The sequence below is a fragment of the Cyprinodon variegatus genome, unplaced genomic scaffold (genome assembly GCF_000732505.1).
Source record: "Cyprinodon variegatus isolate N-32 unplaced genomic scaffold, C_variegatus-1.0 Scaffold489, whole genome shotgun sequence".
NCBI classification, from domain to species: Eukaryota; Metazoa; Chordata; class Actinopteri; order Cyprinodontiformes; family Cyprinodontidae; genus Cyprinodon; species Cyprinodon variegatus.
Genome location: NW_015150942.1, coordinates 140,688 through 166,958, shown reverse-complemented (window position 1 = coordinate 166,958; position 26,271 = coordinate 140,688). Strand labels below are relative to the sequence as shown.

Sequence of the window (26,271 nt, the reverse complement as noted above, 5' to 3'; positions counted from 1 at the left end):
TATTCCAGTCCTATTTTAGTCCCAAGACTCCAAATTAAGATGCTCACTGTGTTTGACTTGGACAAGGAAAGGCTAATGCGATTCATGTCCAGAGTGTTTGTGGTTTCTGTTTTCAGATTGTCAAACAAACTTTGTGTTGCAACCCACTAAGGCAATACTTGCAAGGCGCTAAAGACACTGCCCTGTCTACCGGTGTTCATTTTCTATGCAAACACTGTTGCATTTCTGGCTGCATGGATTTATTGAGGAACTCCTCAGTTTTTCTCTCGTTGTACGAATCAGACATGTTAAGAGTTTTAACCACCTTAAGATTTGACTCGTAGGTGCACACATAGAGATGATAGGAGAGCATCAGCAGTTTTTTTTCCTCCCATAATCCTCTTTAATGCTTGTTATTTTGGTTAACCTTATAGTCCTGAGTTGCCTGGTTCAGCTGCAGCAGCCCATTCTTGTGACTTTTTGTCTCTCGGCAGGCCAGTATTTTCTGTTAGTGAGTCAGCATCTTTCTCAAGGTCAACAAGGGGAGGCTGTGTGGTCGAAGAATCGGCCAGCGTTGTAACTCCATACTGGGCACAGTGTCATGTTGTAACAGGCTGAAAAAAAGGGGCTGTTGCTCTATATGCTCACTCACACACACACCCACACACACACACACACACATACACACACACACTTAGATTAGGTCCTTTGTCAGCACTCCATGGATCACTCAGCTGTTGTGGTTCCCAGTCATGAAGGACTCCAACTTAAAGTGTTATTCTCACGTTATGAACTTGAACTCCCCTGATATATCAGACTGCTACAGTTTGCGTTTCTGGCCACACTGTATCGGAAGAAAACTTGCGCATTTCAGAAATTTTTCAGGTTTCTTACGAGTTCTCTTATCTGCACACCCTGAAGGTTATAAAAAACAACAAATGTGCAACAATCGGGTTGTATTTGGGATCTTCACAGACAAAAAAAGAAAAAGCAAGCCATGATAAGCAATTTTTGATAGAAACAGAAGTTGAACTGCCCAAGGTGTGGATTCTCTGAAAGAAGTCCAGCTTCAGCTGAACACAACCATGTTAACTGTTCCTCCTTATCGCCGTATGTGTGGGTTTAGATCACAGAGTTATGCGGAGCCACTCGGCTGGGTCACTTCGGACGAAGTCAGTTCTACATCGCATTGAAGCTCATCGCCATCGCCCAGTCTGGGCTACCCCTGAGGGTGGAAAGCCTTAATTCGGGTGAGTCAAAGCATGAATATTCTCATTGTGAACGTGGAGCTTTTTTACTAAAGCTTTCCTTTATTTTTGCAAGTGGTGCAGGAATACACAACAGTTCTCCCCTTCTTGGGATTTAAAACATCACAAATAAGCAGAATAATATTAACAGTTGTTTTTTTCCCCTAAAACGTGATACTTTATGAAGAAAAATAATAAAAAATCCTGTTAGTCTTCCTGTCCCTCCCCCCATCCATCCACTCTGCACCAACCCATCTCCACTTCCTGTTTTTTTTTCTTCTTCTTTGGTCACATTTAAAACCTTGCCATTGATGAAACTGCTATCCATCAATCTAAAATAAACCTTTGTGTTTTATTTTAAACGCACAGTTACACACTGCTGTTTTATTTAGTATTAAAGGGGAACACCCGTTTTTTTACATTGGGCCCTTGATTTTACGTTATTACATCATGTTCTACTTACCCATATTAAGGTAATATGGGTAAGTATGGGAAGATATTCCGTTAGGTTATATCCAAATAACGTCTTCCTATGGGCAACGACTTAAAGGCACAAACTAAGCTGTTTATAATTTATCATTTATGGTACGCCAGCGTTCATAACATGTAGACAAATCACTGTCTCCCAGACATCCGCGGTTATATTTTTTATATTTATATATTTTTTTAAACAAAGCGGCATGTAAACCGGTGTTCCCCTTTAATCAACACAAAGTAATAGGGCTGTGCAATATGACCTCAGGTCAATATCACAATAAATTGGGCAGTTTTACCTTTCAAGTTTCAAGAATTTATTGTCATTGTCAAAAAAAGGGAACCTCAGTAAATGCTCCTGCTCCTTTATCAGAAATAAAGGGATATGCAGAAAATTAAATCTAAGTTGCAATATATTACTTTCAATTAGAGTTGTCACGATACTAAACTTTTCAACTCGATACCGATACTAAGGAAAATATTCGATACTCAATACCATTTTCGATACCACAAGGATAAAAAAAAAAGACTCCAAAATTCTACAGAAATATTTTCATTAATAAATAAAATACAATAAATAAATACAATAAAGGTTGTATGCTGTGCACAATATTAAGCAAGCTTGNAAACTGCTATCCATCAATCTAAAATAAACCTTTGTGTTTTATTTTAAACGCACAGTTACACACTGCTGTTTTATTTAGTATTAAAGGGGAACACCAGTTTTTTTACATTGGGCCCTTGATTTTACGTTATTACATCATGTTCTACTCACCCATATGAGTTTTGTGTCATTTGGAGCGGTTCTGAAGATATTCGGTTAGGTTATATCCAATTAACGTCTTCCTATGGGCAACGACTTAAAGGCACAAACTAAACTGTTTATAATTTATCATTTATGGTAAGCCAGCATTCATAACATGTAGGCGAATCAATGTCTCCCAGATATCCGCGGTTATATTTTTTATATTTATATATTTTTTTAAACAAAGCGGCGTGTGTAAACCGGTTTTACCCTTTAACCAACACAAAGTAATAGGGCTGTGCAATATGACCTCAGGTCAACATCACAAGTTTTACCTGAATAAATGCTCCTGCTCCTCTATCAGAAATAAAGGGATGTGCAGAAAATTAAATCTAAATTGCAATATATTACTTTCAATTAAAGTCTTGTACCCATTCAGGTTTAAACATTAAACAATTTCTCATTGAACAGGGGGAGAAAAATGATACCTCTCTTAATAATGATAATGATAATTAAACTTTATTGATCTTGCATTGAAGAAGTTTACCTGTGCATTTAACCCATCCCCTTGGGGTGCCATTGTGTGGCGCCTGGAGAGCAATGTGAGGTTAAAGGTTTTGCTCAGGAACAGAGTGGATGCAGTGGAGATCGACTCTTGCAAACATTTTTGTGCAATGAAGCCTTTTAGGTGCTGTAGGTGGTAGAGGTTAGATGTGTTTCTTCAGTTAGTCCCGACAGTTTTCAGACAAACTTTGCATTTCATGTTCTTTTGCTCAACATCTATGGTGTAATTTTGGTGCCAACGAACCGAGTGTGCAGTGAGAACAATGTGCATCGTAACTGGTGTAACTTCATTTACGGCTGTTAGACGCTTCTTCACTGGGCTCATCTGCCATTCTCTGTGTTTACACTTCTGATTGGATCTGCGGAGTCCCGTGATAAGACACATAATGTAGTATCTTAAAGGGGAAGTAAATATCAGCCATCAGCGCACACAGGAAATATGGCAGAATTAAGTTTATTTATTTTACAGACATGGGAAAATTGTCGCCAGTTATTGTAGTGAATGACAGACAGAGTAAAGATCCGGTTTATCGCCCAGGCCTACAAACTAATGCATATTTGTGATACAGGAGAAAAACGAGACATGATTTTATCATGTTTCTTCAGTTGAAAGGATTTGGATGTATTTGTAACTATCTACATTTATTTTACCCCTACATGAAGTCAATTTAAGGTTGTCTAGTTTGTAGGTTGAGGCCTTATTTTTCCAGCATGTTTATTTTGAACCAGTAGTGTAGCTATTGCCAGTCAACTGGTCCCAGATGGATGTGTGCTGCAAATAACTGGATACCCGGTTTTGGAGAGAAAATGTATAATTTTCAGAGAGAAATCTATTGGATATTAAAAATAAGAAACATTCTCAACAGTTTTCTGAACCAAAGGTTTTAATGTTGAAGAAATGATTAGAGAAAAATCAGCTGGAGTTGTAATTGCAGAGAAAAGTGCTATCCCCCAAAACCTTTTACTCAACACACTCGTCTCTGTCTCATAATTATGCACTTTGCGTTGGTCTTTCACAAGAATCAGAAAACAAATAACACATTTTTGCAATTGCAACATAGAGGAAATAAAATAAACAATGCATGTTTAGCAAGTTTGAACATTTTTGCAAATTTACAGTAAGTGCTGCTGGTTTACGCCAAAATAATAGTTTTCTCCTTGCCTCAGAAACAGAAGTTTTCACATTCGTTCTTGTGTTAAGTTACTTGTTGGGGCCCTGTAGTATTGCAACATCCTGCAATGATTTCATAAATTGATGAACATTTGCTGAAGCACACCGACCACTTCCTGTTGCTATAAAAGGACACATTACGCAATATAAAGTTTATGAACTCTATGGATGCAGTTTGGATTGATGGACTTAAGTTGCTGAAATGATAGTTGCGTTTCATTTTCCAAGGAGTCTGAGGTTTCTAAAGACGGAGCATAAGACTGTTGTGTATAAAGGGGGGTTGGATACATTTAAACCTGGTTTTCAGTGGGACAGAAAGGAGTTCTTCGAGCCTTCCCTTCAGAATCCAGGAAATCTAATTTCACCAATTTAAGCCAACAAAAGAGATCATAAATATTTTCTCTGGAGTTCAGTCCATATTTTCTTAACTCTTGGAGAGCTGAAAGATCCATGGTATGACATGCACAAAAAAGCTCAGAAAAATTCCTCCCATTTACTCTCATAAGTATCAGATCACCAGAAGGAACAATCGGAGATGAAAGTATAATCAGGTTATTCATCCAAATGGAGCATAAGTGCCTAAAATGGTTATTAGGTTGTTTTAAATTGGTTCAGCACATTTTCATGAAAACATTGTTGTGCTTTACTATTGCTGAATATTGTGATTATTTAATGTACTTTAAAAATAATCCAAACTGCTGAGGTTATACAAACACAGATTATATATATTATATTTCATGAATGCAACTTGTCTACTTTGATGCAATCCTGATTTAATAAAGTCATGCAGCATATAGGATAGCATCTCCAGATACCCTATTACCAGAGAAAAACAGGCAGGGAAACATGCAGGCAATCAGCCTCTCTGTATAGAACGCCTGAAAGGCTGCAGCAGGACATGCAGAGAAAGCAAAAAAATATTAATCCACATTTTCTTTCTGCACCAATTCTTTCTTTAACTAATTAAGCTGTTGCCTACCACTTTATGAGATATATTATTTGAGCCACTAAAAATGATCCTCAAGGATAGCTGCAGTCTAGCTTCTCAGCCAAATGCATCATTAATGTCTAGAGCAAAAATTCATGGCACTTGCAATTGAAAATCCTGCAAGATATTGTGTCCATGCAGTCCTTGTGATCTTACTGGATAAAAACTGTGGTTTTAATTTCATGAATCAACATAAACATTTTTTGATTGCTGCAATCAGTGTATAAACACCATTTCTAAAAGGTAAAAAGGCTAACTCTAGTAACCGATCCCGTTTACTCATAATTATTGTCCAAATCCATCCATGTATTGTCTTCTATTTATTTAAGGATGGCTCACAGGTGTAGAAAGTTCCAGACGTTCCTTTCTCAAATGGGACATTCCTGCTCTTTTCGGGGGATCACAAGATGTTTCCAGGCTATAATGGTTATGTTGCCTCTTAAGGGGTAGGTCAGTTCACCATGATCACTAGAACGGCATCAACCAACAGAGCAGCAGATGCTGTGTTACTGGAGAGGGAGCTATGTTGGCAGAATGGCTGAACATGAGTGGGAAAACCTTTCATCCATAAGTTTCTCCTCTTCTTCTTATTTATTTATTTTTTTTTTTTCAGTTTAAAGTTAATGTAAGCCATGGTTAATAAGAAAATGGTCAGTTGTTCTAATACCCATTGTTGTTGACTATTACTCTATATTTGGGTAAAATATTTGATTCAGTCTTTTCTAAAATAGCACTACGGCTGCAACTAACGATTATTTTGCAAAGCTATTAATCCGATTAATTGTTTCAGCCCTAAATTGCACCATATTAAATCAGGGATAAAGGTGTGTTTGGGCTGAAACAATTAATCGGATTAATTGTTTATTGAAATAATTGTCAACTATTTTAGTAATCGATCAATTGTTAACTGGAGTATAGAGACTCTAAAACATACCTTTAGCTGGCAGAGTAACCCACTTAGAACAGTAATTATAGCAAAAAATATATAGACATTTTGCCTTTAAGATTAAAAAAAAAGTTTTCTCTTAATATGCTTCCTCCAGAACTCCTCAGGTGGAAAAGTTTGAGTTTCAGCTGGGTTTCATTTCATTTAAAAAAAATTTCCTTTTAGGAATCTTTGTCTATCCGATTATTAATCGATTTATCGAAAATAATAACCAACAGATTAATCAATTTGCAAAGTAACCGTTAGTTGCAGCCCTAGCATAGGTTATTTCTCAGAGCTGCAAAATCAGTATCCTATCAGATATGAAATAAATTAAGAGGAACAGAGGGAACAAAGGAGCAGACTCTGGTTTGACCCCGAGAGAGACCCCCACTTGTTTCTGATAGGGGGTAGCAAAAAAACTATCCAGATGAATACATAAATAAATTTAATGATTCATTTACATTGATGCCAAATTAAAACATCGATTCACATCATCATCTTTAAGATGCACCTTTATTTTGAAATTCACAAGGCATGAGAATAGTTAACAGGTGATCTAATACTACTGTTTTTGATGCAAATGTCTTGTTAGATTTAAAGATCTGTTTTTGTGAAGCTAATATAGATGATTATGTTAGATGGGTGGGTGATATTGCAATATATATATATTAATCACATACTTGTTCATTGAACTGAATAGAAATCGTACAAGTCCATTTTTGCACCATATATATTTGTCTTTACAATGCTCTGCACTTCCATACCGATGTGTTGTGCACCATGTTTTTCTCCCACGATGTTTACATCTAATCACTGCTGAACTTTATGAAATGAAAATGTTATTTTCCCTGCTAAGCTGCTGCTCATTTACTGTCTGAAAGCTGCACAAAACTAAATTTTATTTTGTAGACACTGCGTATACAAAATGACAATAAAACTTGTCTTAATTATTGCCGTCCGAACAGATTGATAGAACATCGTATTTTGATAAATGTGGTTTGATGTCTGGCTGGAAAGTCTGCCCTGAAATAAAAAGGAGCTGACTCTAACTCTAAGCCACTTCTCACTCACTTGTGAACTTTCTCCACAGTTTGCTGCATCTCATCCCTCATTGTTAACGGGAGGTAATAATAATGTTAAACTAGAATTTGCATAAAAGCATTTTGTGGTTTTAAAAGGCAAAAATCACTTTAATCTTTTTATATTCTTTCATCTCAATAACAAAAAAGCTGTTTACATTTAATGCTGCTATCTGTCATGCAGTGTTTGATGTTCAATTTCCATCAGATTATAGCTAAATTTTTTTATAATAAAGGAATTAAATGAGTGGAATATGGGGATTTTTTTTGTCTTTTTTTTAAACATCTTTTCAATGTTTGTCTCTTTTACATCAAAGGGTTAAATGGGTCTCAGGCCTCACGTGTTTTTATGGTCCATAATTCAGACATTATAAACACATTTATGATTAGTTAAGTTTTTGCCGTTCTCCTTTTTTTTTTTAAGAATAATGCTCTAAAGAAGGAACACCCTATGACGTCGGACACCATCAGGAACTAAAGCACATACCAGGCTCCATGTTTTGCTGTTACCTCTTAACTTCATACAACGAAGCTCAGTTAAACAGATCTGCGTGTTTTATTTTGAGGAAGCAAGAATCTACACACTGTTCCCGTTTTATGGCTTTCCCCGCTTTTTACAAGCTACACTATCGTCAGCTGATGGCTGTAACTGTGTGACTCAGCTCGAACCAAAGACACACATGGCACGGAAACAATTCCGCTGCCTGTGAAAATGGATGTTTGAATTAATTCTGCTGTGTGTTAAGGAACCTAGATTGAGGTTTGTTTGAATCAAAATTTATAATTTTTTTTTTGTGACTTCTTTAATAGTCAAAGATCTTCCGCTGCCCCGGTTCGTGGTGGGAAAGAACGAAGCAGAAGCGAGACACGCAGCCCTGTACCAGGATGCAGACAGCCAGGGCTTATACCCAGCCGCTGGAACGGCTTTAATACCCCGACCACCTGGCAGGGGTCACCAGAACAAGAAAGCCCCCCCCTCCTCCACTTCGCTTCCAGCCCATGAGGTCATCCAGCCCCTGGCACCCAGCATAGAAACTCAGGTTGGTAACTATGCTCCTCCTTTAAGAAAACAATCTTTTACTTCTCAATTTGATATTGCATCATCTACGATCCAGAAGATATAAAGACATGATGATTCTCCTTTTGAAAATAATAGTCATATTTATTTTAAAGACCTTTATACTGCAGCTCAACTCTGCAATCAGTGGGTTCCTACTACTCTGTGCGTGCTTGGTTGATTTGTAGCTGAAATGAGTTTCTGTTCTGCCGTGGGTGCTAACTTGCCAATCGCACGAATAGATCTTTTGCATGCTGGTTATCTTTGCACATTAGTTTTGAAATGCTCATTCATGGTCGGCTTGAACATCCCACATGGTAGATGAAGCAGATTATGTTGATTTTACTACTTTTCGTAGCTTATTTTCTTCACATGTGCTGCGCCTGTAAGAGAAGCAATGTATGGAATTTATGATAGGACCTAAAAGATTATTATTATTATAAAACCTATGCATTTCTGAAAATATGTTTTCTATTTGAATATGATTCCCAGCCTGAAACCACGTCCCCGGTCATCTCACCCCACCAGTCTCCCCCCACCTCCCCTCACTCCTGGAGGAAGCACAAACGGCAACACAGTGGAGGGAACACAGACAGGCAGCAAGTGGTGGCTGCGAGCGGAGCTGTGTGGACGCAGTTCAGAGAGCCGCAAACAGGTGACGGCCACACAATCTGTCAGCATGTGTTTAATTTGGGGGGGGTGTATGTGTCTTTTTTTTTTTTTTTTTTAATGCCTTCATGTGGTTCCTCCCCTCCAGGGCCTGGAACAGGTGATGGCATGTGGTCGTCCCACTCGCCCCCTCCTCTTCCAAGCCAAGAAAGCTGGGTCAGTTTTACAGCAGACACCCCGCCCTCCAGCACGCTTCCAGCAATGCACCCGTCATCAGTCCAGGTAGAGCAGCTGAACTAGACCCGTATCATTCATACACATCAATTTCGTGTAGAGCAGGGAATTAAATAGTTCTTAAACAATCTTTAAAATTAGCTTTCTATAAGTTTAGAAAAAGAAAAGGGATTCATCCTCAGGAGGTGTACGGATGAAGGTGTATCGAATTTATCTCTAAATCTAAACACATGAAGATTGTTTGCGTGTGGAACTAAGAGCTCAGTGCTCTGCTCCATCTAGAAACTTAACCAGTGGACGTGGATACATTATCCCACCTATCACAAAAAAATCAGCTTCTTGTGAAAAAATAAGATGGAAAAAAATAAACATATTAGTTTTTATTATTTAGCTACCTTCACAATGAGATAATTGAAAAAGGAAGCTGGAGAAAACAATAGCTTAGTGTCAGCATTTTCCAAACGTAATTGGGTGCATAGCTCACTCTTTAAGTAACTTATTTACTCACCTGAAATGATGTCAAGTTGAAGGTAAAAGTCCCTGGGATTGCAGGAATATCAGACAAGATGGGATTTCCCAGCAGCTTCACACATATGGTGCCTTCAGGTTAAACTTTTACTCGGAGCTCTGCAGTACATCACTAATTCATTATTGCAGTTTGGCTGTGTGCAATATGAATATTTGGAAGAGCTGCCTTAACTTAAACATGTTAGCTCATTATAAGTACATAGTCGCTCTCTATGCCTGCAATGTTTTTAGTGACGTTTGTTTGGTTCAGCATAATATGTTTTATGATGTAAAAGTTTATTTAGATGTTAAGAAAATGAAACTAAGTTGCCTAGACGTTGGCTACAAACAATTTTTTATTTTTTTATAAAACCTGGTTTTAGAAATGAAAACAATTATTGCAATTTTCTTAATCTCCTAGGTAGACGGCTTGATATTTAGAGTGTACGTTCTCTATAAACCCTCAACCCATCCATCCATCTCCATCCATAATTTTTTTTTCCCATCCATCAGTTCATCCCTTAGTTCATCCTTAATCAAATTGGTTTCTGCAGGTTTCATTAACCTCTTACACCCTCAGGGGGTATAAATAAATTTCTGCCTGACAAAAACACACAAAAGTAAATCACTTATAGCCTCACAGCTATTAGATTTAAGAAGAAACTTTTGGTACCTCTGTAAAGGTAAGATGTCATAGAATGGTTTTCTGGTGTCAGCACCATTGTAGCTTTGACCCTGCCTGACATATTAGGGACAAAATACAAAATATTTTGCATTTTTTGAACCTCGCCAAAATTTTCTTTGAAATAAACATTGCAAAACACTACCAAAATATTATTTATAGCACAAAAAAGTAGTACAGACCATTAAATCTAAATGTTGTGTAAAAATATACCAAATTTGGACTCAATCAGATGAATCATATTTATTTTAGAATGGTATTAGTGAGAATTTTCATAGGAGGAGGGGCCATTTTGGCACATTTATCCAAAAATGTTACCAAACTGTGCCAAATGTGTTTTTTACATCAATACTGGGGGTTTGTTAAAATTACGAGGTCACGTAGCAGCTGGACCCACCGGTGGGTCCGTAGGGTTCTAGGGGTTAAAAACGCCTGGCTACTGCTGAAATTCGTAGCATTCATAAGAAATATAAGCAGAAGGAAATCTAAGAAATCTGGAAAATTTTTGTTGTAAATGAACATTCAGAAAGAAATATTGTAAATGTAACACTATACTAATGTAAACAATAATTGGTTGTAGTACTTAATTGTCTGGCATTTCTTCAAAAAATAAATACAGCAGTGTAGGTCAAAGTATGGCAGAGGTTTCTCCGTACCGTAAGAATCTGTCCTCAAACTGAGATCCCAATCTTCTTTCATTAGTTGAAATGACAGCAGCAGTTCCTACAAACCACACTTGTGACTTTAAAAACCAGTCAGCATTTCATACCCCTGCTTTGTCAGCCGATGCCTTTAAACTGAAACTCCTGTGCTGACTCAAATAAAGGCTCATGGGTCTAATTTTAGCCAGTTCCATTTTTAGTCTGTTACATCATTTTCGAGACACAGAAATCAGCTCCCGGCTTTAGGGCAGTGATTATTTTTTATTATTTTTTTTATTTTTAAAAAAGTGACATTTACTGTGTTTTTGCTTTGGTAGTTTTCATTTCTTTTTAGTATTTCCAACAGAATAAAAATAAAAATCTGTTGCCTGTAGGAAAGCACAACGATACGAACCGTCGCCTCGGCCACGACGACCAATGAGATCCAGCGACAGTCCAGCAGCTACGACGATCCCTGGAAAATCACAGACGAGCAAAGACAGTATTACATTAACCAGTTCAAAACCATTCAGCCTGACCTCACTGGCTTAATACCAGGTATGGGAAGAAAAACAACCTCACATAGACTCAAAAATCTATAAAAAAGTGTTTTAATGGTCACTTTTTGTTTGTTCCAGGTTCAGCTGCGAAAGAATTCTTTACTAAGTCAAAGCTACCTATTTTAGAGTTGTCCCATATTTGGTGAGTCTGCTTTACATCTGTCTTACATGTTGATGTTTTCTGCATTAATGCATACAAATAATTTTTCCGTTGAAGGATGAAATGAGACCTGGTTTGCTGTTTTATTATTTAAGGGAGCTGTCGGACTTTGATAAAGACGGAGCGTTGACCCTGGACGAGTTTTGTGCCGCCTTTCATTTGGTGGTGGCCAGAAAAAACGGCTATGATCTTCCAGAGAAGCTGCCGGAGAGCCTCATGCCGAAGCTGATCGACCTTGATGATTCAGCAGGTTTGCTCAGGCTCTAATCCTCCTCCTCTTTTCTTTAGTCAAACCTCACCAGAGCTGTAAGGCAGCAGTGTTTGCATAGTAGAGCGGGGCGATTGAAAACCCCACCCAAATGGTGCTTCATATTCCTCTGTTCTGTTGCTTTAAGATCTAAACGAGGCCCTTTAATTTGCATTGAATTGTTTTAATTTTTAAAGATCCTTAGACAAAAGCAAATGGTGTTGGTAGAGAAGACTATTAAACTTTTAGGGACCTATAAGAGGCTGCTATGGAGACCACTGCTGTAATCAGGCAATACTTGTTGCTACAAATGTTTAAAGAAAATCAGTAGTAGCCAAATACCAAGCTAAGCTGTCGCAGCCCTCTGGATTGATTCGTTGCACTGTCGCTCCTTAATTTTGTAGCTAGGACCTAGTTACATGCACCTAGCTGCTAGGTGCATTTCAACAGCATTTATAGGAAGCCAAACTGTCTTGTAAATCTGACAGGCAGGCAAAAGTTAAATGGACAAACTTGAACACCTTTAGAGAACATAAACCAACTTAGCATTAGTTGACTTGGCATTAACACCAGGATGCATGGATAGAGGTGGAGTCAGTCTTCACTGAGCAACCAATGGCATTTAGGGTATTCATGTAGAAATACTCAAATTTAAAAACTTTATTAGTGTATTTGACTCCAAGTCATTGCACTAACATTTCAAACTCAACATCAATACCCTGGAAAATATCCAATTCTCAATAATAGGTATGAGCCGGCTGCGGGTCTCAGTATACCCTGGTATGAAAAAGCTAAATGCAGCTGATATGATGGCGCATGTTGAAGATTAAGTTTGCCTTGAAAGGAACCTTTATTGTCAGGCATTAACACTGTCGTGTTACAGAGGCAGACAGCTTGGTGATGGTGCTGGATACTTCTCCTCTTGTGTGTTTTAAATAGTTTTAATTGAAAGGCAAAAGTACTGAATCCCTTCATAGCTGTAGCTGCAGACTTTTTGTTCATATTGATCATTCCGGTTGCTCCTTTTTGCATAATACTATACAGTAAGACCCTGCAAGGTATATGTTGGCATTATTCCCATGACCTAAAAATGGCAAGCAAAAGGTTATTTATATAGCACTCTTCAAAGAGAAGGGTCATAAAGTGCTTTACAGAAGTTACAAAAATGCAATAAAGATACAGACAGTATTTCAGGGAAATAAAGAGAAAAATTAAGAAGATAATGACTGAATTTTGATTCATTCTATAAACTTAATACTGCAGCTTTTATACTGAAGCTCCGCCCACAATTCAAGCATTGATATTATTTTCTCTCTGTAATCCTAATAATAGTTTTGTTTACAGTTACTATACCGTCAGAATTTGATAGCAGCCCATGCCTACTTAGTATTATTTTCAATATTATGGGGGGATTTAAAATAAAAAATTATTAAAGGCATAAAAAATGTTTTTAATAACATGGAAAAAAACTCACCTTTTTAAACCTGGAACGTTTTTCTGAACAGAATTATAGATTCTGGTATAATAGGTGTTTAATTAATACAAACATCTAACAGTTTGACAACATTTAAGATTGTACTGAACTAGAATTGTTTTAGTGCGAAATAAACCAGAAATGTGAATCCCTACCATAAATGAAATTCTAATTTAAATTAAAGATTCTTTAGGAAATAAAACGTAATCACGTCAAAGACAAAACCAATAAAAAAAAAACTTTTCTTGTTATGTCAAACAGAAATTGTGTGTATATAACATTTCATCTGTTATGTTTTTTGTTTTTTTCCCGCTCTCAGAGGTTCCCGAGCCGGCGGCTGAAGTTGTGTACTCTGCTTCCCCAGTGGAGGTCACCCCCAACAAATCTCCCTCTATGCCTTCCCTCAACCAAGCGTGGCCAGAGATGAACCAGAGCAACGAGGTTCCAACACGCAAACCCAATTTTTACTCTAGCTTACATCTTTGTTTGCTCTTTGCTTGGTTTGCATTTGATTCACCCTAATTGTTCAAAGTTTCATCTCTTCTGTATCCATCCATCACTGTATGACTCTCCTCATCGTTAAACATAATTATTGCTAATTCAGCACCTCCTCTTCCCCTCTTTGGGACTCTGATGGTAGTTTAGTTTCCACAGTCGTGGCTGAGCTTGAGGATTTTTCAGTGAAAGTGTGATGTCACTGTTCCGGCTGACTGACATGTTTCTTATTTGTTTTTTTTTTCTTACTGTCTGTCTCCTGCAGCAGTGGGAGACGTTTAGCGAGCGCTCCTCCAGCTCACAAACTCTGACCCAATTTGACTCTAACATTGCACCAGCTGACCCTGTAAGTCAATCACTTGGCATGCATGGTTTCACAGAGTAATGCACAGACATTAACCTTCTCTGGATCTTTCTGTCTGTATCATTCTTTCTGTGCATGATGTTCTTACAAAGTGCTGCCTCCTCCTTCAGTGGTTGCTGCATTGGTTTCTTATTTAGAAGCCTTAGCTTCTATAGGAAATCAGCTCCTCCTCCCACAGTGCCGACATCAACCTTCTAATAGATATTTAGATTTTTTTAAAGTTAGTAAAAAACAAAGCTCATTCTTTGCATATTGACAACAGCATCACATTGTTTTAGAAATGATTATCAAAGAAGCAAGCCTTGGATACATCAGATTGCCTGTGTAGCTTTCCGCTTACATAAATGCGTGTCTTCCAGGACACAGCCATCGTCCACCCGGTCCCCATCCGGATGACTCCCAGTAAGATTCACATGCAGGAGATGGAGCTCAAGAGGACTGGCAGCGGTAGGACTTCTCTCTGGTCTCCAGTCTGACTGTTTAGATTCAGATTACTGATAGATAAATGCTGCCAGTGCACATGACACAGCCGCATCTCTTCCCAAGACTCGTTATGCTGTTTTCCGTACAAATGTTAGTGATCTTTGGACTGGAGATTAAAGCTTTTTTAACCCCCTATTTTAACTGTAAAAAAAAAAAATAATAATAATTTTCAATTATGTCATGACAACAGAAGGTTTGAACCCATGATTAAACATAGCTGTATGGTGCTTTCTCTTTGTAATCACCCTCTGGAAATGATAAATGAACAGTCTTTTTTTTTTTTTATTACAGATCCAACAATTGGTTGTCCCTCTGAAAGCTTTCCCCTGTTTGCTCTTTTGTCTTTTTGCTTTAAAAATTTTACTACAGGGGGATGTTATCAAGCGTATCTGATCTGACCATCACTCTTTGACAAGTTGCTCTCAAAAATATTTGTCCTACTCTTCTTTTAATTTGTTTAAAATGAGACATTAAAGGGCTTAGATAAATAAAATCCTGCTACTGTCAAGGCTTGCATCTCTGTAAGATTTGAATTTGGATTTAAAAGTACTATCCCAGATACTTTCTTAGAGGATATAGAGGTTTTCTTTGGATTATTATTCTGCTTCATAAGAGTTACAAACGGGCTGATTGTTCTCTTGCATCACACTGCAGCCGCCATGTTTAACTCTTGATTTAATAATTTTTTTCTGAAATGATGGTTTTACACAAGTTAAAATCAAAGGCATAGCTTCAGGTTTTTTTAGTAGAAGGGAGCTTGGCCTTTGTTTTTGTTTTTTCTTAGCGTTATTTCTGGCCTTTAGGCTCTTCATAAACATATTTTTGTTTGTCCAATGTCTCCTCTTTCTTATCAGGGAATCATAAAAACAAACCTTAATGGTCAAGTGTGGTTTTCCAGGGAACATCTGGAGAGAGATGTTAATGACTTTCCTCATGTGTTTTCAATTTCTTTAGATTCCAGCTATAACATTGGTTATTTTTGTAGATATCTTAATTTTTTCCTAAGAAAAACAGTCTCATCTGACTCATATGTTTCTGATAAAAGGACAAAAAAAGAACTAATATGTAAGAGGGTAACAAATACTTTTTTCCTACATTTTTATTGACTTAATATTCATCTTTGTCCTTGTTTTTCTCTGACTTTCAGATCACAATCATCCTACTAGTCCTCTACTGGCAAAACCTCCAGAACTGTCTGAAGAAACCAAGCTGCCCCCTACCATGAAATTTGTAGCTGCCAACACCGTTGGTGGGTAAAAAAAAGGGACTGTTGTTGCCAAAAGAAAAATAATTACACTAGTTAGAGAAAAAAAAAAAAAAACCTTTTATTTCCCAGTGTAACTGCTTTGAAATTATTTATTCCAGAATAGAGACTTTTTCCCTTTTCTGTCAAATGAAGGATAGTTCTAGGTAAAAATGTTGTTTCTCTATTGAGGAGGCAGGTCGTTCCTGATAATGTCTGCCCTGTTTTGTAATTTTTCACAGCCACCCGTGAGCTTCACACGCTAGCTAACCCCCTGGAAGTGATCACATTCCTATTTATCTGAATTTAAAACATTATGGCTTAGGAGAGAAATTGGATGTATTGATTTATTACAAGGATAACTCGATGGATCAAACAGATGAGCTTCAACTACTTATTTAAAGTGCACCGAAAGACTTTTTATCTATACCGAGTTTGATTCCCAAAGTTTCCTTTTTCATTGCTATGCACTTTTGTGTCATATACACTAACTAATAATATATAGGGGGGAGTGGCGGCCTATTGTATAGGGAATAGAGTTTGGAATCCAGAGGTTCTGAGTTCGATTCCCACTCCCACTGACTGCCAGTAAAAAAATCTTGTTTATAATGCATATGTCATGTTGTCTAGGCTAAATCTTAGGAGAAAAAGTTTAAATGGCTGATACTCATAGGAACTTCTAATTAGGATAATTTATTAGAAGTTATTGCTAACACACTAATTAGGCTTATTATGTTTCATTTAATTTTTTCCCTCAGCTTTTATTGTCATTACACTGTCACAAGTACAGAGCAACGAAATGAACTCTCGGCATTTAACCCATCCCCTTGGGGAGCAGTGGGCTGCCATCGTGCGCTGCCTGGAGAGCGGTGTGGGGTTAAGGATCTTTTACTCAGAGAGTCTGAAGGAGTGGGGCCTCAAACTCAGAACCTCTGGATTCCAAGCTCAATGCCCTAACCACTAGGCTGCCACCGCCTTAATAAAATTGGCCTATAGTATAAAACAAGATGGACGGTCAACATTATGTAAAATTTAAAACCTTTTATTTCATTTGTACTTTAGATTTTTTTATTTGGGTGCGTTTTGTCCTTTAGTCCCATCATTGAAGTTTATACAGCTTTTAAGTGTGTATTCAGTCTTTAACAATCATTCAGGCCCCTTTCTGGTTTCGTTATTGCCTGTCTGATGTCAAAGTAAACAGATTTTCACTGCCTTAGCTGACTGGTTTTTTCTAGTTCTTTAAGGTCGATCAGGACTAATTTTTGAGAAGGAAATGTTTGTATTGTTAAAATTGGATAAATGCTGTAAATATATCCTTATTGTTTACCTTCATAGTATTTTTTCCCCTTTTATAGGTGATGGATATAGCAGTTCTGACTCATCTAATTCAGACCAGGAGCCAGTGACAAGGCAAAGGTTTGCTGTTTTTTTTATATAATATTTCAGAACATAACTTAATAATTGTATGCCATCAACTCAAGCCAAGCAGAAACTAACTTTTAACTCTAAATAAGAACTTTTATTCTCTACAATCACACCTGACATAAATATTTTTACCCCTAATTCCTCTAACATAAATTCATCTGGAGAAATTTTACCTGTTCTTATGTCAGTTTTCTGGAAACCTTAATAAAAGGGCTTAATAAAAGGGTTCCCGGTACACATTGATGACAGATTGCTATTTGTTGTTTTTCAAAATGGGAAACACAGACACGCATACTTTCCTGTTTTTAGTGAGGACAGGGCAAAGAAGGAACTTAATCTACAGAGCTGCCTGCTAGAGAACAGTGGCCGTTTCTCAGTATGCGTACTTGTGCGTTCTCGTGTGTTTGTGAAACGTCATCAGACTCAGCCCCACTACTGTTCCAATTCACAAGAAGACAAGGCCGAGAACCGACAAAGTCCCTGGAAGTTTTTCCTCGCCCCTCCCTTTTTACCGAGCATGCATCAGAGAAGACTTGTCCGTTCTCGAGATTGACAGCTGTCCCAGCATGCATTGCTGTAGCAGCATCTTCCAGTGGAGCTTGACCTCAGAGTATTAAGTTAAAAGTAATCTTTTCTGTTCTTCTCTTGTATAAAAATCAGTTTTAAGATCAGAAGGCAAGAAGAATATACTTTTAAGCATCTCTATATGGCTCATTTACTGATTTAGTGTGTAATATTTAAAATAATTCTGATGTTGCGAGGACCACAGCAACCAGCGGACCTCCGAGGCTAACCGCAGCCATGGCTAATTTTAGCCCGTCTGCAGCAGCCGTCTCTTAGCTATGTGTAGTAAGTTTTTATTGTTATATTTGCAAAGACTTTCATTTAATTTGTCTTTTTCCTGATAGTTTTAATCATTAGTCCTCCCACTAAATGGAAAAAAGATCATTTATTATCTAGTAGGGATGGAACGGTTTATGAAAACCGTCCAAACCGTTCGGTTCGTCTGTCTCTGTTCGATTCGCGTGTGTTGCGTTCGGTTCATGCGCTGCTCCTTTTTCTTATAGGCGAGGCGTGTACACTCCAGAGCAGAAGGTGGCGGTACTGCGACCAAAGCCAAACAACCAGTAGTAAACAAGAAGAAGAAGTGAAGCAGCGTAGCCGGGTGTAGCAGAAAAAAAATCAGTTGTTGTGGAGAATTGTGTTGGTATGGCGAGTGGGAAAGAACAGGAGTTAGAAGACGCTCCAGCAGCACTTTATAGGCCTGCTGTATGGGACCACTTTGCATTTAGAGTGACCTACGATGACGGCGGAAAGACAGTTGTGGATAAAAGTGCAACAGTGTGCAAGCATTGTGCAACACGTTTTGTTTATGCTAACAGCAACACGACCAACATGTCAGGCTAACAATCAACATATATCGAACCGAAAACCGTGACCACGAAACCGTGAACCGAACCGAACCGTGGATTCTGTGAATCGTTCCACCCCTATTATCTAGAGACTATTAATAAAGGGAGGTGAAATGCAGCTCCAGACCAGTTTTGAATGTGAAAATATCATCAGTACGCTTCTGTTCCAATTTATCTATATTTATTCTTTGAGCTCCCGTTCCCCTGTGTCCATGCTTTCCTGTGTTCTTTTAAAGAACATACTTGGAGAACAAGAGTCCATATTCGCATTCTTATGAATTGAGAAACGGCCAGTAATACAGTGTGATCTCAGATCAGATTCACCATGACAACTGTTATTTTAAGGCGCTAAAGTTTTGGTTCATAGTTTCGAAACCCAGATCACCTTTGAACCTAAAGTCAGGCTGGATTCCTTGTTTCTACCTCAGAGTAAAAGACAGGATTTTATATTTTCTCCAGTGATTCCTTAAGCATGAATTTCTATGTTCAGGTCTCAGTCAGGTGCGTCTCCAGAGGCTCTAAAGGTTGTAGCCCCACCTCCTCCCCCTCCCCGCCCCCAACAGTCCCACTCTCGCTCCTCATCTTTGGACATGAATCGCACCTTTGCTGCCCCATCTGCGCCAGGACAGCCTCAGCCCTCTACGATAGCTTTCCCCCCTGCAGTGCCACCTCGACCGCTGCCCACACAGGTAATGAATGAGATTAAAACAAAAGAAAAAGAAATGCCTGCATTAGTTAACTCTAAAGTATTCCCTCTCTGTTTGCTTGTAGACATCGGTACCACTCACTGGGCATCGGGTAGAATCAGAGGGTGTTCCTGCGGGTGGCACTGTGCTCACCGCCACAACCTCCCCGCAGCAGATTCCTCAACAGCCAAACTTTGCAGACTTCAGCCAGTTTCAGGCCTTCGCTGCCTCTGAGCAGCCGTCCAGCCTGCCGGAAATCGACAAACACAGTGAGGCAGGACAGGTAAATATTTTTTACTTTTTTTTTTTCTTCTTTTTTAAACATAATAGGCAGTAGGTGAAGATGGATGATTGGGAATCTTCACCAGTATCACAGGCAGTATTTTATTTCTTTGTGTTTTACATCTTTAGTATTATTGTGCTGAAAATATTGACTTAATATTTCTACAGGTGGAGAAGATATCAGAGGGAGCTGGCCCTTTAAGAGCAGTAAAAAGTGACGGTCCAGCAGATGAGAGAACAACAGCTACAGTCAACTCCGTATGTCAAATACTTCTGTTATTCAAAAGTATTTCAATCTTACACTTAAGGCTGGGCAGTAATTCAATATCAGTATATATTGAAATATAATTTCATTCAATAACTGATGTATGACTATTCCAATATTACAGTATACTTCAGTCTGTACTGCATTAGTCACTGACGGACATTATATGTTTTTTTTTGTTTCGTGTGGGTTTTTTTCCAAATCAAATATTTCTAAAATGTTATATTAGTGGAGTTTTATCACAATGTAAATTAATCTAAATTTATCTTCATAAATTTGTACAATATTCTGCTGTAGGTATTTTTTCTAACACTTTAATCTTGTTTATATTGATATTGTAATTATATTGTATGAATTGAAATTAGGAAATGTATGGTGATATAAGTTTGGCCATATGGTCCAACCCTACTTTCATGTTTTCACATTATTTCATGTTGACATTAGAAATGGTGGATTTTATGTAACAGACCAACACAAAGCTGCATTTTATTCTAAGGTTAAAGGTGAACGATGCATAATTTTTAGCATTTTGTGCAAATTTATAAATGGGCATTTGTATTCCGCCCCACTAATTTAATCATCTCTACCCCCACATATTGGCTTTAACTGCTTTATGTTATGACTCTAACTGTTCCTTTAGTGGAATAGAACTTTTTTTTCAAACATAGTCTTTAACTTCTCATATTGGTTAATTGGTTTTGCCCTGACGCCTATACACCGTATTGGACTTTTTACTTTGTATGCATTCTTAAAATTTTCTTTTTTGGCTGTGTCTCTCCTCGCTTTTCTTTTGTAAAGAATCTATTTTTGGTCTTCATTAGTAATGGTTAACCTGACTCCGCCAGATGGATTTGCTCCGCATATCCATCTGGAAACCTTCCGTAGAAGTAATTTTGGGAAGGGGCGAAAATACTGGTTAGGTGATTGGCCTATGTTGGTGATAGACGGGCCAAATAAACCCAATCGATCAACGAAGCATATGACGTACTAACAGAGCGACGACGAAGAGGAGCCAATTGATAGATCAAACTCTTGCCGAAACCAGTCGGGAGAAGAGCAAAAACATCTTTTCCTCTGAGAAAAGCCTCCAGAGCAGTGTTTTGCTCTTCTTTCAGTGAAGAAATACTCTGTAATTCCGATAAAACTTGCTAGACAGCCATGCTAACGCTAGTTTCATCGGCTGAAGCCGCCATGTTCTTTAGACTGAACTGTTGCGCTTCTCGTTGCATCACACCTCAACCCGCCTCAAAGCCAACGCTGATTGGACGTTCGTTTGGTGAACGGCTCCAAATTTTCTTGGTGGGAGAGTCTCCAGACTGATTAGCGAGTGAAATCTTCAAAGCTCGCGAGATCAGGATGGTCTCACGAGGCTAAGTAATGGTTGCCATGTTAACAGATTCACCTAAGCTGGGGATTTTTTGCAGCTCCTCCAGAGTGACCATGGGGCCCTTTCCTGCCCCTTTGGTTAAAGTTCTCTATTACTAGACTGGAAGTTTAGTTGGATGGCATCATCTTTGTAGATTTGTGCCTTCTTTCTTTCACTTTCAGGCAATCATCAGAGCAGTTAAGACGCTAAACACTCTGAATATATACCTTTTTTTAACCGGAACCGTACATAAAACATCCTGAACCTGATGTATCTACAGTGTTTCTTGGTCTTTGTGATGCTCTTTGTTTTAGTTCTTCACAGACCAACTAGATTCATATTTACTTGTTCCACTTTGAAATTGGATTTAGATTAAACAGACTGTGTGCACAACACTTTTCAGATGTTTTTTTTTTTTTAAGAACTTTTAAAATATTTTTTTTCATCTCTTTGATAATACTGTTGCTACTATGTGTTGATCTGTCCCATAAAATCCAAATAAATTGATTAAATATCAAATATCTTTGGTAAAATACTCACCAAAATTGTAAAAAAAAATGTACGTTTTGTGGACCTAATTTAAGAACAAGATCAACTCGATGCCCTAACCTTTTAAACAGTAAATCCCAATCAGTGACAGGTGTGTTTTCCTCCTTTCAGGCCAAGTGCTCGTCAGGCCCTCTGGCTCCTCCACCAAAGCCCGTTCGTCGGAGGTTGAAGTCTGAAGACGAGCTTCGACCAGAAGATGAGCAACTCGGCCCACAGAAAGCCGGCGCCATCGCTGCTCCTCTCACTGCTCAGCCCTCCATCCCCAGGTCACAACATTTGTGTTAAGCAGCTTTTAATTGCTTCAAGTCTTAAAGTAAAAAAAATAATAATAAAGTTTTCTTTTGTTTGTATTTTTCTGTATTTCTAGATCGATTGGAAAAGACAAAAAGGCAATTCAAGCTTCCATCAGAAGAAACAAGGAGACAAACACAGTATTGGCACGACTCAACAGTGAACTACAGCAACAACTGAAGGTTTGAGACACACAGATTATCCTCACCTTCCGGCTGAGGATTGCATACCTCATTTAGTCACTCTGCTCATCTGTCAATGTTCTGCAGGACCTGCTGGAGGAGAGGATATCTCTGGAAGTCCAGCTAGAACAGCTCCGACCTTTCTCCCACCTTTAACCAAACAACATGGAGCAGAACTCTGCTGTAACTAAGAGGAAGTCCGTGGACGTCGCTGTGACTCTCCCTTCCTCCGCTTCTCCTGCCCTCCATCGTTGTTTCTCTGGTGGGGCCGTGGATGCCACCGGCCGTTTAGTTAAATTAAACTCTCGCTCTCAGTTGCACAGTGGACGGCCATGACCACACAGTCTTACCCTCAGAGAAGAGTGGAGCAGATTTCAACCATCCGGCACTTTTAAGATCCTTTTTTTTTTTTTTTTTTTTTAACAAAGAGGTGAAACTGATAACGACAGAGAAGCATCCGACTTTAGGTCCATTGTGAAGATGAAACACGAGGTGTCTGAGTGCTTCAGACTCTTTGAGTGACAGAAGAAGGAGGGAGAGTGTGATCATAGTGTTTGTGTGACTGTTTTTTGTTCTAATTGCTGTTCATTGTACGTCTGGCTCTGTCACATCAAGCTTCTGAGGAAAACCGGGGTAATTTAAGGAGAGAGAAACACTTTGTTTACTTTGTGAGGGAAACGCATACAGAAATAGTTTATTAGATTAAATCAAAGTCTTTTGTGACTCAGTAAAACCTTATTCAGCTACACTTTTATCCCAAAGGAGTACATAACATACAACTTTGCAAAGACTTAGGCGGGACAGTAAAGATTCAAACCACAGCAGCAGACAGTGGCTCTTGGAAGAGAGAGTTCAGAAGTTTTAAAGGAAGTTATAAGTTGATATCTCACCATCAGTAGGTAACGCTCATGTTGTCTCGATTTAGTATGAATTCAGATAATCTAATCTCGTACCTGAAGCAGTCAGCCAGTCTGTATTAGGCTTTCAGGAAACAATCCTACTCTGAAAAATCAGTTCTGCAGATGCTGTTCTGTTTCCTTTAACGCTGTCAGGGTTACATTTGGTGGCGATTTACACAGAAGCTGGATTTATGGGCTAAAAAAGTTTGGAGTTGGTGCACCACACCAGCGATGATCTTCCTGAATGAAACGCACTAAAAATGCAACCTGAAAAGCTTTTCCAAACGAAGTAAATGGGTTAAAGAAAAGCTGATTATGATTGTCGTCTATCAGTTTTATTGATGTTTACTTGAACTTTTTTAACAGGTGTTTCACACAGAAAGGTTGACGCTGATCTGCATCCAACCTCCATTCCCCATGTAATCAATGATTGGTTTCTTTTTAAATGACCGAAAATGTAAAGGTACTCAAAATACTTTATGAATATATGACCATGACAGTGGAAATGTTTTAAAACCGTAGATACCTTTGGTGCTAACGGTTGGCTTTAGCTGCAATTAATTTGAATTTTCGCACTGGATAAAGACTAATAATATATTTATCTGCAGAAGGTGAGATTTAAAAAAACTTTTAATGTTTTAACTGAACTTCACTTGAAAAACTTCTGAGCTATTCTGTTTAACACTTCCGCTGTAGTTTTAGGCAGAATTGGAGGGAAAAAACCTGCAGTTATTCGCATAAATAAAGAGAACTGTTCTTTTTTTATTTTTAAATATCTTCCAGCCACAATAAAGACTGAAAATTGGACTACTTGCAGGTTGTTATTGTATCGCCTCATTAATTTGAAAAGTAGGCGTAACCGGCTCTTTGTTCTTAAAAGAACCCAACACAAGCAGGTTTCCCACAGTGGTAAGTTCATTAGATGTGTTTTTAAAAAGTAGTGAGAGGCTTTGTTGACATTCTTTCATTAGAACTCAGTCTTGGTACTTCCTGTATGACTCTACATATATAGATCTATGTTTGAAAGTGCTGTTTGTCCCTTCACGTTATAAGGACTGAATGGTTTGACTTCATCCAAAAAGACTGAAGTGTTGCTCCTTCATTTCTACATGTGCTGCATTCAAAGACAAAAGCAACCTTTTTTCCCTCCTTTTTTCATAATATTTCCAGTTCTATCTGGGCTTCACATTTCAACTTTCTTTATTTTTTCTGCAGGCTACAATCTGTATTCATTCACCTTTTTTTTTTGTTGTTGAAGTCATAAATAGCAAAAGCAGAAGTTCGATTTGAAGGCTTTGGCGGCAGAAAGCTGCTGCATTTATGAAGAAATAAGTTTGGGGAGAATTTTCCTCTATCTCCACTGCCAACAGGTGTGCACAGATCTGATGGTGCAGGGAAAGAGTGCATGGGGGAGAAAAAAAAATGCTGTTTTCCAATCAGGCAAAGCTGTGCTATGCAAGTATGTGCGATATACCCTCACTGAGCGGTTTTAATTTACTGTACGTTCTCTTGATCGTAGCAGCTGTGTGAACAGTGTATCCGGTTTTGTGTCCGATCTTCCAGAAACCATCTGCAGTATGTTTGTGATATTGGCCTTTATTCTTCTGGTACTGATAAACAGTTTGCTTTCCCACTGTATTTCTCAGCTCCAGAGGAGGAAAAAAAAAAATCTCCAACTCAGTGTTTTGTTTTTTTACGACCCTTTCTGGGTGGAGATGAAGCCCAACAGGAGACCAGTCATCAAAATGGGAGACCTGAATGACCCAACTGCACTTTGACTGAATCCACTTGTTGGTTCCTGTCTGCTTTACTTCTTTTATCTGCTTGTTTTGTCTTGTCTTTGACACATATTTAAAAGAAAAAAAAGCAACCAAGTTGAGTCTCATTTCTTCAACACTACCTGGAAACGGTCAAATCATTTGTCAGCGTCTTATTTCATATTTCAGCTTCTGAATGTTTTGTCTGTTAGTGAAGCACCCGTCTTCTAAAGCCTTACTCTTCCTGATTGGTGTTCAGGTTTCCGTAGCAACTGACTGATCTCTACCTTTTTTCCTCCTGCTGTTGTGGGTGATGGTTTACTCTTCATGTGTGTGTGTGCGATATTGTTTGGAAACTGGATTAAACACCTTCCAGGAATATTTTCATGTCTGCTCGCTCAGCTGTTCCCTCTTACTCCCTAATGCCCCCCAAAACAAAAAAAAGCAATTCAGACAGGCAAAAGCAATCCATCTCCATGTGAACTTTTGAATGCCATTTTCTCCCAGCTCTGCGTTCTATGTTGTACATGATATACACTTTTGGACTCATGTAAATTTGCATTAATTGCTGACTAACAGCTGAAGAATATTCTATTTAATTCCTTCCTCTCTTGGCTGTGGGATCCTAGATGTTTAACTGCATGGATGTACTGTATCTCTGCAGAGTTAACTAGCAGCTGTGTGATTTTTACACAAAAATAAAGAAAAAAAGGCACAATATTTTAAACATGGCTCTGTCTGCTCATTTATTTTTATAATCCATACATTTTGAAGATGATTTAGAGCTGCTCAATTAAACAACTGCCTTTTGATTTCTCAGGGTTAGCTTGATCAAAGGTATCCTTTATCTCAAATAAGGTGGAAAAAGTATACCTGATGCATTTTCTAGATTCTAAAAAAAGAAAACTGCAAAAAATATATTTCTATTCCTTATTTTATAACATCATCTGAGGCTGGGGTGCCCAAACTTTTCTTGCCTGGACATCCTTTGGTTTATGTTTGTGTGACATCCCAGCCTCCTTCCGCACTAACAAGTTGAGTTGAACAAACAAAAGTGAACAGGAATAAATTATATTTTGCATTGAAATCCACTACAATCTCCAAAAAAATCACAAAACTACCACCATTACACTAATAATTTATTATAAGTTTAAATTTATTTTACTCTGCGAGTTTAATATTGCTATCAATACATAGAAACCCCCACAAAACTCTCCAGTTGGGGC

At 38.2% G+C, this 26,271-nt stretch overlaps 1 protein-coding gene across 4 annotated transcripts in view; it reads left to right on the top strand.

The window, feature by feature from the left end:
- Positions 1 to 25,756, top strand: part of reps1 (RALBP1 associated Eps domain containing 1) — a 28,637-nt gene extending 2,881 nt beyond the window's left edge. Inside the window, exons 2-19 of one of the 4 annotated variants that reach the window (XM_015390237.1) lie at positions 1,106 to 1,229; positions 7,986 to 8,215; positions 8,725 to 8,887; positions 8,990 to 9,057; positions 11,301 to 11,463; positions 11,544 to 11,607; positions 11,721 to 11,875; positions 13,666 to 13,787; positions 14,107 to 14,187; positions 14,565 to 14,652; positions 15,836 to 15,937; positions 17,287 to 17,347; positions 19,259 to 19,457; positions 19,540 to 19,737; positions 19,905 to 19,994; positions 22,028 to 22,182; positions 22,284 to 22,389; positions 22,477 to 25,756. In XM_015390237.1, the coding sequence (XP_015245723.1) occupies positions 1,106 to 1,229; positions 7,986 to 8,215; positions 8,725 to 8,887; positions 8,990 to 9,057; positions 11,301 to 11,463; positions 11,544 to 11,607; positions 11,721 to 11,875; positions 13,666 to 13,787; positions 14,107 to 14,187; positions 14,565 to 14,652; positions 15,836 to 15,937; positions 17,287 to 17,347; positions 19,259 to 19,457; positions 19,540 to 19,737; positions 19,905 to 19,994; positions 22,028 to 22,182; positions 22,284 to 22,389; positions 22,477 to 22,545 (2,238 nt within the window). In that variant the 3' untranslated portion in view covers positions 22,546 to 25,756. Of the gene's footprint in view, positions 1 to 1,105; positions 1,230 to 7,985; positions 8,216 to 8,724; positions 8,888 to 8,989; positions 9,124 to 11,300; positions 11,464 to 11,543; positions 11,608 to 11,720; positions 11,876 to 13,665; positions 13,788 to 14,106; positions 14,188 to 14,564; positions 14,653 to 15,835; positions 15,938 to 17,286; positions 17,348 to 19,258; positions 19,458 to 19,539; positions 19,738 to 19,904; positions 19,995 to 22,027; positions 22,183 to 22,283; positions 22,390 to 22,476 lie in introns of all 4 variants that reach the window. The other 3 variants (XM_015390236.1, XM_015390235.1, XM_015390238.1) reach the window with 3 other exon arrangements.
- Positions 25,757 to 26,271: the final 515 nt, after the last annotated feature.